Genomic DNA, 15240 nt, shown 5'->3' with positions numbered 1-15240 from the left:
TAAATAACAATCAACAGGGTAAATTTTATGTATTAAATACTTTTCAACATTTCCTTTTCTTTTTTTAATATTTTAAGTTTGGCTTACAAAGTCCCAGCAGTAATTTGCTACTCAGTGTCTTCTCCTTTACTTGTCGCTGCCCAAGATATTATTGCACTGATAATTGAGAGTCAACACTCTCAAATACACTATTGGTGTAGAGTTTAATTTTTGCTTTAATCAGAGGCTGAGGGGGAGAACCCCCAGGCATCCCTCTCCTCAGAGGGGCTCAGTTTGAGAGCCTAGTGGAGGTCCAGTAAGGATGGGGCTCAGACCTCAGACTCCAGGCTGGATACTCTGCCCCAGGGCTTTGGCACATACGGACTGTTGACTCTGCGCGCCACCAACACCTGCCTCCGCTCTCTGCTCCCAGAGCCTGGGTCTTCCCTCTTTCCTGTGCCATCGTAGGGCCCAAACATATTGTTGTGATAAACTACCGGCCTGTCACTCATGCGAGGCAGCATTGCTGCGTTATCTGGGCAGTGGCTTGTACAGGGGAACAAGTGGCACATGTCCTTGGAACCATCATAGAACTGGGACGGTCCCTGAGCCAGTGGCCCTACATACACTGGTAAGTCTGTGTACGAGTTCAGGTAGGTAGAGTAGTGTCTGTGCACCACTGTGGAGGAGGAGCGGCGCAGGGCAGCGGCATTCTGCAGGATGGCTTCCCTGTAAGAGGGCAGCCGGGTGGACTCAGAGTACTTGAGCTTTTGCTTGTAGGGGTAGGAGCCCATGTGGGCTGGGTCCAAGTATGCAGGCTCAGCAGACAAGGGGTAGCAGGACAGGTTGTGCCCCAGACTGCCGTAGAGCTTGTGGGGCTTTGGGTTGGCCACTACCACCCGTGGAAAAAGGTCAGGCATGTCTGCGCGGGTGGGCTGAGATGAGGATGTGGAGGGTTTTGTTTCATCCACCTGATGGATTCGATCGTTGCCCCAAGTGGCTTTGAGAAATGAGGCTCGGCGGTTGAGTTTCTCCTTCCCCAGGAGCGGTATTTCCTCCATTTCAGGCTCCAGGTAGGACTTCATACAGGAGTTGCAGCTGGTGCTGCCACCTGGGTAGTGTCCTGCAGTGCAGGCCATGGCGGCCCCAACAGAGGCATGGTTGTTCAGGAGGTGATTGGCTCTCAACTCGGCAAGGCAGGATCGAGGTTCATCATAGTCTCCTCTCACTCTGGGGTCTGCAGCATCAAACACGTAGCTATGGGACCTCCTCCTCCGGCTCACACAGTCAGGGGGGTAGCTAAACTTCCTCCTCAGCGGTCCTTTGTGCTCCACATAGATATCCGGCACCTGGAACTCCCTGTAAGGAACAAACGGGGATGTTGGGTGCCGGGCCTGGTTCTCCACATACAGCCTGCTGCTGTGGTGGGGGTTAGAAGTACCGGGGGGAGCAGGGTCCCGCATGGCGATATGAGGGCTGCTGAGGCTGGAGATGGGCAGAGTCCTCTCTAAGACATGCTGACTGTTGCGGCTGGGCAGCGTGTAGCGGAGTGGAGTGGGTCGGGTCACCACCCGGGGCTTATCCAGGAGCGGCTGGGTGGAGCTGTCCCCATAATGAACTGGGAAGGTGGGTGTGAGAGCCCTCTGAGGGTACGGTGAGTGGTTATCTGTGATGCTGGAGATGTAGGGCAGACGGCCATGGGTCATGTCTGTGGTGGTTACTCTGGGTGGCAGGCCGGCCCGCACATTGTCGGCTCCCCGCCTGCTCCAGTTCTCTATTGTTTTGGTGGCATTGTCTAGAGAGTTCTCCACTCTGGCGGAGGACACCATGTCCTTGGCTGTCTGCAGCATCTTTAGCATATTGGCTTGTGAATAGTTGGTAGTTACGTCCGGACTCTGCATGCTCCCATTGCGGTCAGTTTGCTCTACTCCATTGAAGCAGCTGTAGATGCCCTGCAGAAAGACAGATACGAGAATTAACCAACAAACTACTGAGCTTTCAAAGGTTTTCAGTCATGTTTCTCTACAAATATGGTGTTTAAATTTGGTCAGTTTCTATAAAACTCCTATCAACTTACTGTGCCAGAAAGAGAATCATTGTTGTTTCTAGTAATTTCAGGTTCATGTTGCTGTGTTTGAAGTGTTGTTTGCACAGAACTTGATCTTGAAAACAGCTCAGGCTTATAAATGAGCGAGTTGCTGATCATGCACTTACCATATTAGTTTTTCCATTTTTATCTCTCCAGCTTTATTTTACTTTCAAATTGTCTATCTGTTTAGAATACTTAATCTCACCTCAGACTACTGTTGACACACGGATGAAGGATTCTTAATGGGACAATTTATATTCAATTTCTCTGTCATCAGCCATCACAATATTTCAGCAAGTTTCCGTGAAGTTCTTTTATTGCCTTAAACTCATTTTATTTCACTATCGTTTTTTATGGTCGCTGCCCTTGAACCATTCTGGTTGTGTGTTGATTATTTACTACATTACCAGTATTTCTAAAGCCATGTCTTGAAGGATACCTCAGAAGGAGACAGCAGGCCTTACAACTGCATTTCATCATGCAGCAAGGCCATCACATATGTAACTATTAGGCATTTATTCTCAGAAACTTGTCTGCTAAAAAAATGTGTACTGCCAACTTGTTCTGGCTGTATTGCTGCAGTCAACCCTTAAAAGTCATAGATTGCAGTAACAAAAATTGATTTGTGCTGTAGTTTTCATACATGAGGATAACTTACTCTACTGATAGCTAGGAGGAAGTCCAGGCGCTCGGATTTGCGCACTGAATGTCGTAGTTTCCAGTATAGCAGATGCTCCCAAGCGAAAACCAGCAGGCTCAGGCCCATAGCCACAAGCAGCATGTAGAAAACTCCTGCCATGTTGTCAATGTCCAGCTTACTGCTCATCACCTCTTTCTTCTCATTGCGGCAGATGCCCGTGAGCCAGACGGTCTGCAGCTTCTGTGTGTCGCCTGCGAGGGAAGAGCACAGAATACAGACCTAAGCCCTATTTGCATAACACTAGTATTATTTGGGGACTTTGAGTGAGTAATGAAATGCCCTCCAGCCTCTCATGAAATTCATTTGCATGGGATAATGAAATTCATTCCAATAACCAGCACTCCAGATACAACTGTGTAAGGTTGCACAGTTCTTCTGTTTGTGATTTAGTAAATCCCAAATTAATCCCGATCACTCATTTTTTTTTCTTTAAGTAGACAACTGTTGTTCAACAAGAGGAAAGGCAAATAATGGCTGTTACAAATCTGCATGTTAAAACTAGTATAAGGCAACGGATCCCAAATTAATGGCTAATGGCTTCTGAGCCGTGAAAACAAAGCTACCATATGTCTGCTTGCGACATCGCAGTCTTACACAAGATAAAGCTTACTGATGATCTGCAAAGTTATTAACTGGATATCTCAGGTTATAGTAAATATGTTCCCTGTTCTTGTTTTGTTTTTTGTTTTTTTTGTGTGTATTCCAGTCGTCTCCCCAAAATGGGTCTATCTATATCTCACAGTTTAGCTGGTGATATTCTCTGCTAAAAGTAATAATATAACAGCACTTTTCATTTGGTGTCACATATTATGCAAAGTGTTGCGTTATTCATCTTACCATCCATTGCATATTTCTGCTAAAGGCTTCAAAATAACTCGTCTGAGGAGCTTAAGTTAGCAGAGTGAGAGTCACATTTTAAATTACAGCTTGAAACTTGGTTTTATTGACTTGCATTTATGCGTCTGTCAGTAAATTTTACCATATTTTGTACCCAATATTCATACCCATTTTCCCCTTGCCAATTTCTTGTTTTTATTCTTTCTCTTTATGCATTTATTCCCTTTCAGGTTTATGAAAAACAAGTCGTTTTTATAGCATAACTGGTAATATTCCATGAAATTCCGCATCTATTGTATATATATGAAAAATTTACCATCAGCCAGGAACTGGAGCAGGGCCAGGTCGATGGGTCGTTTCCAGCGTGAATCCTTCTGCAGAGCAATGCCATAACCAGTGGTAGCAAACACTTTCCCACTGCCAATGGTCACCAGCTTGCAGCCCTCATCTTTGCCAGCCATATAATTCAGCACAGCAGCATCGTAGATAAAGGCATCCAGTTTCCTAGCAGGGTAAAGAAAAGGATTTTTATACTCAAAAGGCCATTATATAACTGTTTGGCTCTGCTTTGGCTCTCAGTCCTGTTGTAAATACATCTTTACTATCCTTGGCAGACACATACCCTGTTTTGAGGCTGTTAAGGGCATCCTCTACTCCCTTCTGGTTGTATTTGACCATGTGGGAGTGCATCTCAGGGTAGTTACTCCTTATGTTGCGCTCTGTGCTGCCATTTGGGACGGTACCAAAGCGGAATGGAGGGTACTGCTCCTGTGGCTTTTGAAACTGTCGAAAATGAGGAATGACAAAAATGATCAGTGATTTAATTTATTTTTATTAAATAAAAACGTAATCATTTATAATTTTTTACCAAAGTCATTATCACCGTCGAGACCTTGGCGTATCAGCATGTAATCAAATCCAGTTTGTTCCATCACCCTGATGGTTGGTTGTGACTTCATTACAGTGCCATTTTCCATCATTTATGTCCAGATAAAGCATCCATTTCTGTGATTTATGCCTCAACTTCCAAGTGCATTTGTGATATCTATCCTGCTTGCCTCTTGCTCTGTCAATTTTCACATCTAACTCTATAATGTGACAATCAGACACTGTATCCAAACTTCCTTCTTCCTCTCCTTGTTTCTCCATAAGAAATGAACTTCTCATTTTATCCTTTCCCTTTTGGCAGTACTATATGCATTTAATTATCTGTGAGGACAGGAAGTAGGACGTGGCGGAAATACAATCGACATAATTGCACTTTTTCATTAACCTTGTGCAAATATGTTCTCAGTACATTAGCTGAGGGACAATTTGTGTTAAAGTTTGTGTTTGAGAAAGTAGACAATGTCACGTCAGGATAAGATGAACCTGGCGTCTTCTGCATTCTGTTATCAGCAGATACCTTTAATACCCTGAGGGTTAGAAGATACACAAGCTCAGATATGATTCAGAGTCTTGACGTAAAGAAGCAGTTGTAGAGTTATAATATAGAGAGAGTGATGTATTGTTGAACTACGCCGGAGTGGCACTGCAAGGTACTAGAAACACAGGATAACAGAATTACACTACACAACCAAACAAACCGTAGTGGTAAATGTTTCTTTTTTGTCTTCAGGGAATGAACCACAAACCAAAATGAAAAAACTTTAACAAAGAAACCTCTTCAATGAAATTTTACCCTTCATGAGTGTAGGCTGTTTCACTAGTGCAATGATATGTTTCATGTGGCCATTAAGTCTTTGCAGCTCACTCAAATGAAGCATGCTTTATGTCAGAACCAGAGGTTTGCATTAGACGTTCTCGTTGTCTGTCATTTTGACGGACAGGGTTGTAAAAATTCTGTCATGATCTATTATTACCCCTCATTTTAATTTTCAGGATAATGAGACCGTCTTTAATAGCTTTAATTCTCAAAAACAGCCTGATCACAAATAACATTTAATATGAGAACAAATGTAGAGACTATGCATTTTTCAAAGGCATGGAGAGAAAAGATTAACAGGGACACCAACTGTGCGGTCACTTTATGTGTCAACACCACATGAAGTAGATGATTTTATTTTCTGGAGTGACAGCGGAGGACACTACAAGGCTGCTCTCAACGTGCAGCCGTCTTCTAGTGCCTTAACAGGCAAATATGAACAATGCAATTTTACAGAATTAGAGAGTTACAGTTAAAATATGAACAAACAATTTACAAGAAATTAAATGGATCTCAGCTAACCTAGCATAAATTCAAAACATCTTCCTAGTCTACATGGACTTAACTGGGTCCTGTTTACTTCAGCGTAAACAAACTCATATAGTGAGTGAGTGAAAGATTGTGTTCGTAGTTAAAAGAAACCAATGTTGCTTGTTGGTAGGAAACACGATGCAAACTAGGGCTACATGATATGGACAGAAATTGCGATAAGAAAATGATTAATGACATATTATATATTTTTTGCTATCCCCTTTGCTGCTGTAACAATACAAATGTCCCTGTTGTGAGACTGATAAAAGACTAATCTTATTTTATCTTGTTGGGGTCTGTACCAAAGAAACATGTTTTCTTACATCTGGAGAATAAGATTTGTAGGCCAGGGCATCCCCGCAGCACTACACTACTTCATTATGTTGTTTCATCGCACATTTTACCTTTATCAAAAAACGTGATTTGGTTATTACACTTGGCCATATTGCGATTTTGAGACTTTTTCTATTAATTGTGCAGCCCTAATACAAACTGTTGTCTGTGGGGTCAAAGTCAAAATGTTCACTCAAGCACCTTCCCTCTGTTGCTGTGCTGCAACAGCATCCTGCTACTTTGACCTTGGTGTCTGAGAGCTGTTTTTGCAAAACCACAAGATGTCTCTTATCAGGAACACACAAACATCTGTTGTTCACAGTGTTTGAACAAACAGCTAATGCTGTTGTTTTCCTAGCGAGGACGGTACTTTTTTATCTGTGTACCCTTTTGCTATATCGTGACAGCATGCCACTGAAACATTTTCTGCATACGCCTTCCTCATACTACATAGGACAGAGACGAGTGTGTCGGACACAAATGGTGGATTGAAGGAGGTTGGCCGATGTCAGAGTTAACATGATGTGTTACCCCATCACAAGGACTTTTCCTATAAGTGAAGTGTCTATTCTGTAGGGATGAGGCAATCATCAGCCTTAACACCACGCAGTGTCCTTACAGCAGCTCTGCTCTTCTTCATCACTCTCTCCTCGGATACAAGGTCACTTTCTGTGGCTTCATTTTGTACCTCATTTACATTTACTTAACCTGAGGGGTTCAACACAGCTGGACAAACAGCGGTTCAAACCTCCATTCCCCCCATGCTGCCATGCAGAATGCTGTTCAATAATCTATGGACTGGCTGTCAAAATGGCTCTTTTTCTTTCTCTGCATAGAAGACTTAATGTATAATGAGACGAGAATTGTAAATGACTTTGCCAGAATCATAATGAGCAGTGGACAGCTTGGTCTTTCCCTCAAATGCCCCTTTAATCCTCTCAGTTGCCTGAGAGCAAAGAGTCTGCAAACCATTTCTTGTGCTGATGGTTTAACATGGCTTTCCTTGTCAATACTCCTATAAAACAGATCCTCAGGCCAGACAAATATGCATAAGATAATACCAGAAATTATAATCACTGTCCCCCCAGAAAATCCATTTGTGTTACGTTTCATAGGCTTTTCAGAGACATTCCCGTCTAAAGAGTCAGGGGATATAATTCAATTTCACCACTTATTCTGTGACCCTTTTATATTTTGTGGGGAAAGTGAAAAGTCACAGCCATGACATTGTCACTTCTGGATATTTGCCTTCACAGCTCGACCACCCACTGTTTACACACCAAAAATAGACCACTTTGTGTATACCTAAGCTGTACATCAAACACAACAACACGCCCAACACAATGCACACAGGACTGTCAATGACAGTGACAGAGCTCTGTACCTTTTTGTCGCTCAGTCCAGAGACCGTGTCGATGTATTGCTCCTGGATCATGAAAGCCGCCAGGTTGGCTGTGTAGGAAGCAAGGAAGATGACAGCGAAGAAAGCCCAGACCAGGACCATGATCTTACTAGTGGTGCCCTTCGGATTCTCAATGGGGACAGAGTTGTTGAAGACGATTCCCCACAGCAGCCACACCGACTTCCCAATAGTGAAGGTGGGACCACCGGGATCTAGAGAAGATGAAGAGAAGACAGGACTCAGTATCAGTCTGTACATGGTGGACAATGAAATACACTCATAGCTCTACCTAACCCCCAAAATAAGTTTGTCCTTGCCCTCCAGAATGGCCCATATAATTTTTCCAAAAATAACTAGAACTTTTCACACCATGGAGAAGTTTAGAAAGCTAAAAGTACTTGTTAAGGTTATTGGAATATCACCTTTGAGGTTACAAAGACTCTCTGGTGGGGCACTTTTTAAATCAAAGTGTTACGATGGTACAGGGCTCCATCCAGTGGACCATGGCATCGTTCATTGGCCCAATCCTACTGCCTATTTCGTTTGTATTTTGTAGGGCTGTGATTGATTCATTATTGATTAATCTGTCTGTAAGTCTATAAAGTCTCAAGTAGAAAAATGCTTATCACAATTTCTCAGAGCCCAAAGTGACGACTTACAGTCCAAAACCCAGAGACTCTTTATTTACTGTCATAAATGACGAGGAAAGCAGAGTTTTGACTGAGGTGTCTGTCTGAGTACTGGTGTTGTGTGTTGCTGTGTCTGTGAGTCAAGCTTCTGAAATTTTGACGAAAGCTGGATTGAGTTTTTTTCATTGTCAGCCATCATGTAGGAGTCAAGAGCAGTTGACCTTAATGGTATCGTATTTTACTGCAAATCAGGATATGTCAATGTCAGTATTACAATGAAGAGATCTTACACCCTCAACTTGAAATCAAATGTCAGTTGTCAGCAGACTGACTTGTGGAAGACAATAACACACAACAACAGTGAAGCAGCTGTCTCATCAGATTGTCTGAAGGATGACACAGTTCAGGTAAAACTCATTTACATGTCTGAACTAAAATGCGTACAACCGATTTAATATCCTTGTTCTTCAATAAGAACCTGTCATATCTGACCTTGTAGTTAATTTTGCCATCGTATATGTCATGCATCCTAAAATACATTAAGACGTAAATCAGAAGCTGAGCCAGGAGCGTAGCCCCTTTTTGGCCTTTCTCCATCCATTATAAGATGTTTTATAGACCACATGGCTCTGAGATGAAACTGCAGTATCTCAATTTTCCAGGCATTGATCCAATATGTGGCCTCTGTAAATAGGCTTGGATTTCATATGTTCTCTGAAGCCTCTGGAGGCCTGTAAGACTTCTGTATTTATTGCCTCTCTCTGGAAGTTCAGGGATGCCAATAATAGAATAAATTGATTTAAGTACAAACATTAATTTGCTGCTTTGCTTCAAATTTGTATTATGAAATATGTTACATGGTACCTCAACCTGAAAACAAACATGTAAATGGGTGTTTGTGTTTGAATTAGTCAGAGTTCAAACACATTAAAATGTAAGTTAGAGAGCAAAGCAGTATGCCAGATATAAACAAATGCAAAGAAGCCCAACAAAGCTACTATGCCTTTATTTTCAAGCAACTCTGTAATTTAACACCATCAAACTAATTAAACTAACTAACACTAACACAGTTCACTGTTAACAGACAACCCTTGGTTCTCTGACTTGTATGTTTAATTCTGGCAAAAATGCAAATCGGCATTTTCATTTCATTGTTGTTTAATTATGTACTAAAATCATGACGAAATTCTGATTTAAAGGCCAAATAATCCCAGTTTACATTTTTATTTTCAGGTTTATTCAGCACATGCCAGTTCACAACTGGATTGGGAAAATGTTGTGTTTTGTTTAGCAATAGTTATTTGATTTATCTTCTTTTCTTTCCAGTGTGCTATTCTTCAACATTATTTACTAATGATGCAACTTTCATAAAATATGTCAGCTTAGGGTTGTTGAAAGAGGGAAAACCTATATTTAGAGCTTATCGTACTTTCACACGGACCTCCACTGATCCAAAATCATCCCTGATCTGATCTACAACCACCTGTAGTGTGTTTCTGCCACAGAATTGTCAATATATTGACTTGGCTCTTGAGAAACAGCTGTCTTTGTTTTTCTCTTTGAGTTAAAAACTGAATGAAATAAAACACTGCTTTTCTACAGTATAAAGACATCTACTCCAATGTTGAATTATAAGATAGCATTAGTTTTATATGTGTGCTTTAAGCTACAATAAATATATAAACAAAAAAACACTATTGCCTGACTTCTACCATGTTGGATGGAGGGAGGTGAGACCCACCTTTTGCAGTGACCAGGCTTCGGTTGTACCCAACTGGACTGCAGTATTCAAAGACAAAGACTGTGATGGCCACGACAGTCAGACACATGACGAACATCATCACCCAGACCGCCGGACTGTACGGTTCTACAGGGACGGACGACATAGGTCACAATCAAGATTCAAACTTCATCTGTTGGCAGTGATGAAGAAAACTGGGTAAACTTAAACAAAGACGAATGATCAGCATACAGCCAAATCTGTTTATAGAGCATACTGTAATTTTCAATTTCCTGAAGGTGCAATAATCAACATATCTGCCCTCAGGTTTTTTTTTTAATGTGATCTGATTTTCATTTTATTTTATTTGTCAGGGACCTTGCCCATTGATCAATAAAACAGCTGTAAATTAGCCAGAAGGCAAACAGGGCAAATTTTCACCTTGGCCAAAGATTGACATACACATTACCCAAAAAATGAAGCAAAATAAAATATAATATTAATCAGAAAACAAACCACAATTAAAATAAAACAAAGACTTGTTATGAACTTAATATAAATAAGATAAGATTCAAGATAAAATAAGATAAAATTACCAACATTATACACAAATAAAATACAAACAGAACCGAATTACAAACAGAATTGCACATTATTATACATTTTATACATATATTAGCCTAAAAAAATGGTATTTGATCATTTAAAAAATAAAACAAAGTACACTAAAAATGAATTAAATAAAAGGTTTTTAAAATCAAGAGCAAAAAACAGTATATAAAAAACAGTAAACACATGCAAAAAAGTAAAATGAATATATCAGGGCTCCAAGGAACGGGTGCACCTGAAATTTAGCAGTTTATTTTTTAAACCATTGAGATAATCACAATTTCTTGTTGCGTGTGATTTAAATAAAAAAAAAAAAATGTAATATGTATTGGGTGGACCTAAATTATGTGCTGGTGCACCTAAATGAAAACGCACCAGTGCAACCAGTGTGAAAAATTGGTCTGGAACCACATATAAAATGACAATGTTTAAAGATTAACCAGTCGGGAGGTGACAGGAGAGGACGGGAGTACTTGGCAACAACGATCCCTGACTGGAAGCAACCAGTGCCATTGCAATCTCATTATACAGTATGCAGCTAAACCACCAGGCCTCCACAATGCTGTGTTGATACCTCGAGCGTATTTTTTCCAAGCAGAGGCACAACCAGCCATATGTCTTCATTACTTCAGAGAAGCACAGAGGAGTTTCTCACCTAAAAAGGCAGATGGTGAGACAGTCCCGTTACTTCTGGCCACCATCACACTGATCCCCGTCTCCACAAACGGCACTGAGAAGTCAATAATCTCAGAGCGCTCTTCGTTTATGGTCAGTGAGCCGATGGCCATGTCCGCCCGCTTGTAGAACACCTGTGGCAGGGGGAAAGTCAATAGAGATATTTTTTGGTTGAGATGAAAGTGCAAATGGAAAGCGGATGTTTGTCTGGCGCTATCATAAATCGGACCCTGTGTAGTAGTGTCAGACATAATGCTGGACGTCCACTGCTGACCTTTGATAAATCTCATCTATCAGTGAAGTCATCACACTCGGCCTCCGTCCCTGAGGGTGATATATTGTCTGATTCCTCCAGCGCCCTCCCAGCAGCCAGGCGGACACAACTGAAAAGCCTATCCTGATGTTATCTTGCCTTTTTTCACCACCGCATTGTAAAGCAGGATCCACTATCTAATCCATCTCTAATCCACTAGAAGGTATTTCAGCATATAGCATAATGCCTATTATATAAGTCGTGTGTTGACAATATATCACAAGCAGGAAGTGAAACTAATCGCTCCGGGCTAAAGGTGACTGGGGCTCAGGCTGAATAGGAAGTGATGCTATTCTCGCTAATGTCAGAACCTTTCAGAGTCCCTACAGTACAGTTCAAAAGCCCCAGTGACTGCTTTTCCAGCCTTTTCTGCCACACCACACCACTGTTTATCATACTGATAGAGGGCTGGTAGATTTACAGTCCAGACACTCCGCCTCATGCAAGCCATTAGCTCTCCTATGGAGGTTGATGCCTCATTGAGCACAATAGCCTTCCTGTTGGTGAAAAAAACGGGGAAATAAAAGACCAACTAATGTTGTATCCTCCAACTCCTCAAGAGGAGGGCCGGCAGGAGGATCCTGACTGTAGAGATTATTCACAAGGACACCTGCTCCTCCTTTTTGTACAACAGTCCCTCCCTCACTCACCACACTGACCTTGGTACCTTTTCATGTACTCATTAATCTTGACTTCAGATTGCTTTTCCTTTTTATTTTTTTGCCCACAGCAAAAAAAAAAAAAGAGTCTTGTCTGAGGTTTTCACTCTCATTTTATTGATTGCACACACAATGTTTTAATTATAATCAAGGTAAAGGTGGGCGGTTTTAGATCGCAGACACCTTCAGTCACAGAGATCGTGGTGGAACCACAATGAGTCAATCAATGTGTTATACTCTGATCACACCAAAAAATCAAGAAAAGTTCAATTTCAAGATTTATGCTCTGGTTTCTGAACACTAATAAAAATACACTATTACACAAATCTTGACATTATTGGAAGTGGCAGCAGAGATTAGTGAATATTTGCATGTACATAGTCTTCTCTTAAGAAGGTCTAATCATATTTTTTATATGTTTTGTTACCTCGATATGAATATTGCGACAGTATTGTTGGAATGTTTCTACTTTAAACTGCTATGTTTCGGCTCGTTGACCTAATAATAATATCCATAATAAAAAAGATTTCCTTCCTGCTTCTCATTCAAGTCAAATTTGAACAATTCGCCATGCTTCATCAGCGATCTCGTTACTCCTACCTGAATAACCAAGCTTTCATTAGCCTCTTTTACAAGCATGTTTACCTCCCAAAGGAGTTTGAAAGGTCCAGATGTTTTTAAGGAATGATGCGATCAAGCTGCGTTATAGGAAATAAAAGCTTTTTCCGGTTTCTGGTTTAAAAATCATCTCCTGCAAGTACCCCCAAGTGCAATACTACCCTTCAAAAACTCAAATTTCAGGAATTATTTATAAAAATGATTTGCATTTTGAGGAATATTTCCCTTGGTTTGCTGTTCATGAAAGTTTCTGTGTTCAATGAGATCAGCATATTCAGTGTTTGACATGCAAGGCCATGGATGTAGCTGTAAAAGACTAAATCTAACATTTGATCAATCAGATAACCTTAAGACTTGAATCACTTATTACGGGAAGGCCTTACAGATCTGCACGTGTCTTCAGATTTAAGTCATCATTAATGTTTTTTCCTCAAAAATAAATCAATATCTCACACCCTAATGGTGAATATTCAGTCCTGGCTGTTTACAGCATGATGAAAAGCAACCAACAGAGAATTGACCTCATTCATAATCTTGGCGATGCCACTGTGTTGACGTCCTGAGTGAAGCTGGACTGCTGCTGGGGTAAACTAGCCTTGTGGTTGTTCTTACCTCTCCGATCATCCCGTTCCAAATGCCTCGCACCAGCTTGCCGTGCTTGCCGTTGGTGACCAGGTAGAGGTCGTAGGAAAACTTAATGGTGCGGGACAGCTTCTTCAGGATGTCGATGCAGAAGCCCTTACAGCACAGCTTTGTGTACGGCTCGGTGTGACCCACGATACTAAAAGGTAAAGATAAGACAAAAACAGAGAATATGATGGTTCTGATCATCACTCACAACAACATAAACATGTGAAGGTTGTTATCTCTGCCTAGGAGGTTGGGATTTCACCCGTGTCGGTTTGTTGGCTGGTTTGGCAGCAACAAAAACGATGGATTTCCACGAAACTTGGGTATGAGTCTTTGATTTTGGTTAAAAAATCTGGCGTATTTAGTTATTTGATATTGGATTTTGCTAGATTGAAGGAGAAGGTTGGGCCCAGGTGGAGTATTGTACCATTGTAGTTCTTTAGGGATTTCATTTGGAGGTCAGTGTAGTGTCTTTCCTGCTCTGTCTCTTTGAGAACTGGTTTCTTTACATTATTGGTTTCTGTTGCTCTCGACTGCCCAGTTCTCATTGTTATAGATGATGCCATTAAACTCTCATTATATGTTATCAATTGCAGGAAGATCACCAATTATTATATCCAATATATTGTTTGAATCATACCAGAATACCACTGTAATCAAAAGTCATATTTCAGTGTGAAATATTGACCAGTATTTAGATGTGTTGGTTGATATCTGCAAAGACGAGAAAAGATAACCTTCAACAGTCCACTACAGTTTAGTTTGTTTTTTATTTCTGTGTCATGCCAAACATCTGGCCCATCCCACAAGGGATTAAGACACTGCTATTTTAGAAAACAAGTATCTTCCAGTAATACATGTACGAAAACAAAAGACAGAAGTTTATAGCAGAGCTGTAATGATCAAAAACACCTGTATGATTTAATTAAAAGCAAAGTAGTAAGGATTAACTTAATTAAAGGATATATCTGGTGTAATATCTGTCTTATTACGCAAAATAGTTGACGTCATCTAAACCACTGTATTGGATTTATTTTTAATAATAGTACTGATACCTCACTGCCTCATCGCTTTAGACCTCATATATAAAAACAGTACTTTTTCCAATATCTTCCAAAACAGAGAAATATGAACATGTTTTTTTATTTTTATTTTTTAACAAAACCCAGCTATAAACAACAGAAAAACCCCCAGAAGATTTCAAATGTTAAATTATAGTGAAACTCCAACGGCAAGAACACAAGACCTTTTTGCCGGTCATTTTTCAGGCACCAGTGTCAAACATTTAATATTCTAGCATCTTAAATGTGAGGATTTGCTGCTCTTCTTTGTCAGTAAGACAGTAGATGATGAGTCTTTGGGTTTTGGACTTCATGTTGCTTCTTTTGTCCAATCTAAAGACATCACTTTGGATTCTAAGAAACCCAAAGTAGGTGATGGAGGTGTGGAGAGGACCAACCATCTCCTCAACATCGAGGCCTGGGATCCAACGTTAGGAAACAAATGGGGGAGGGGGGTTTGCAGGTGGGAGAGTTGGAGCTACTCTATGGGCTTGCGCACTGTGTCGCGGCCTCAACAGATGGACGGACAGCTGGGCGGACAAAACAAATCCGACATAAATTAATCACAAACAAACAATGACAGACAGGAGTGGAACTCATTGCTGAATTATTTGGACTGGACAACGGCATCTTGTCCACAGCAACCAGTCAAAATGTTACCTTAAGAGTAGTAAAATGAGTACTTGATGCATCAGTATGTCAAATTACATCAAGTCAAGTCACAAATCATTACAACAGAAACTCAAGTCC

At 40.9% G+C, this 15240-nt stretch overlaps 1 protein-coding gene across 1 annotated transcript in view; it reads right to left on the bottom strand.

Annotated features, from left to right (window-relative positions):
* Window positions 1–308: 308 nt before the first annotated feature.
* The window catches only part of grin2ca (glutamate receptor, ionotropic, N-methyl D-aspartate 2Ca), a 48734-nt gene continuing 33802 nt past the window's right edge, over window positions 309–15240 (bottom strand). The window contains exons 5-12 of the mRNA XM_073494753.1: window positions 13412–13580; window positions 11190–11343; window positions 9947–10072; window positions 7559–7788; window positions 4228–4388; window positions 3922–4109; window positions 2727–2959; window positions 309–1931 (exon numbers count right to left, since the gene is read on the bottom strand). Of these exons, the coding sequence (XP_073350854.1) occupies window positions 309–1931; window positions 2727–2959; window positions 3922–4109; window positions 4228–4388; window positions 7559–7788; window positions 9947–10072; window positions 11190–11343; window positions 13412–13580 (2884 nt within the window). The remainder of the gene's footprint in view (window positions 1932–2726; window positions 2960–3921; window positions 4110–4227; window positions 4389–7558; window positions 7789–9946; window positions 10073–11189; window positions 11344–13411; window positions 13581–15240) is intronic.

The sequence above is a fragment of the Pagrus major genome, chromosome 23, assembly GCF_040436345.1.
Source record: "Pagrus major chromosome 23, Pma_NU_1.0".
Taxonomy (NCBI): domain Eukaryota; kingdom Metazoa; phylum Chordata; class Actinopteri; order Spariformes; family Sparidae; genus Pagrus; species Pagrus major.
This window is presented reverse-complemented; position numbering and strand designations above follow the sequence as displayed.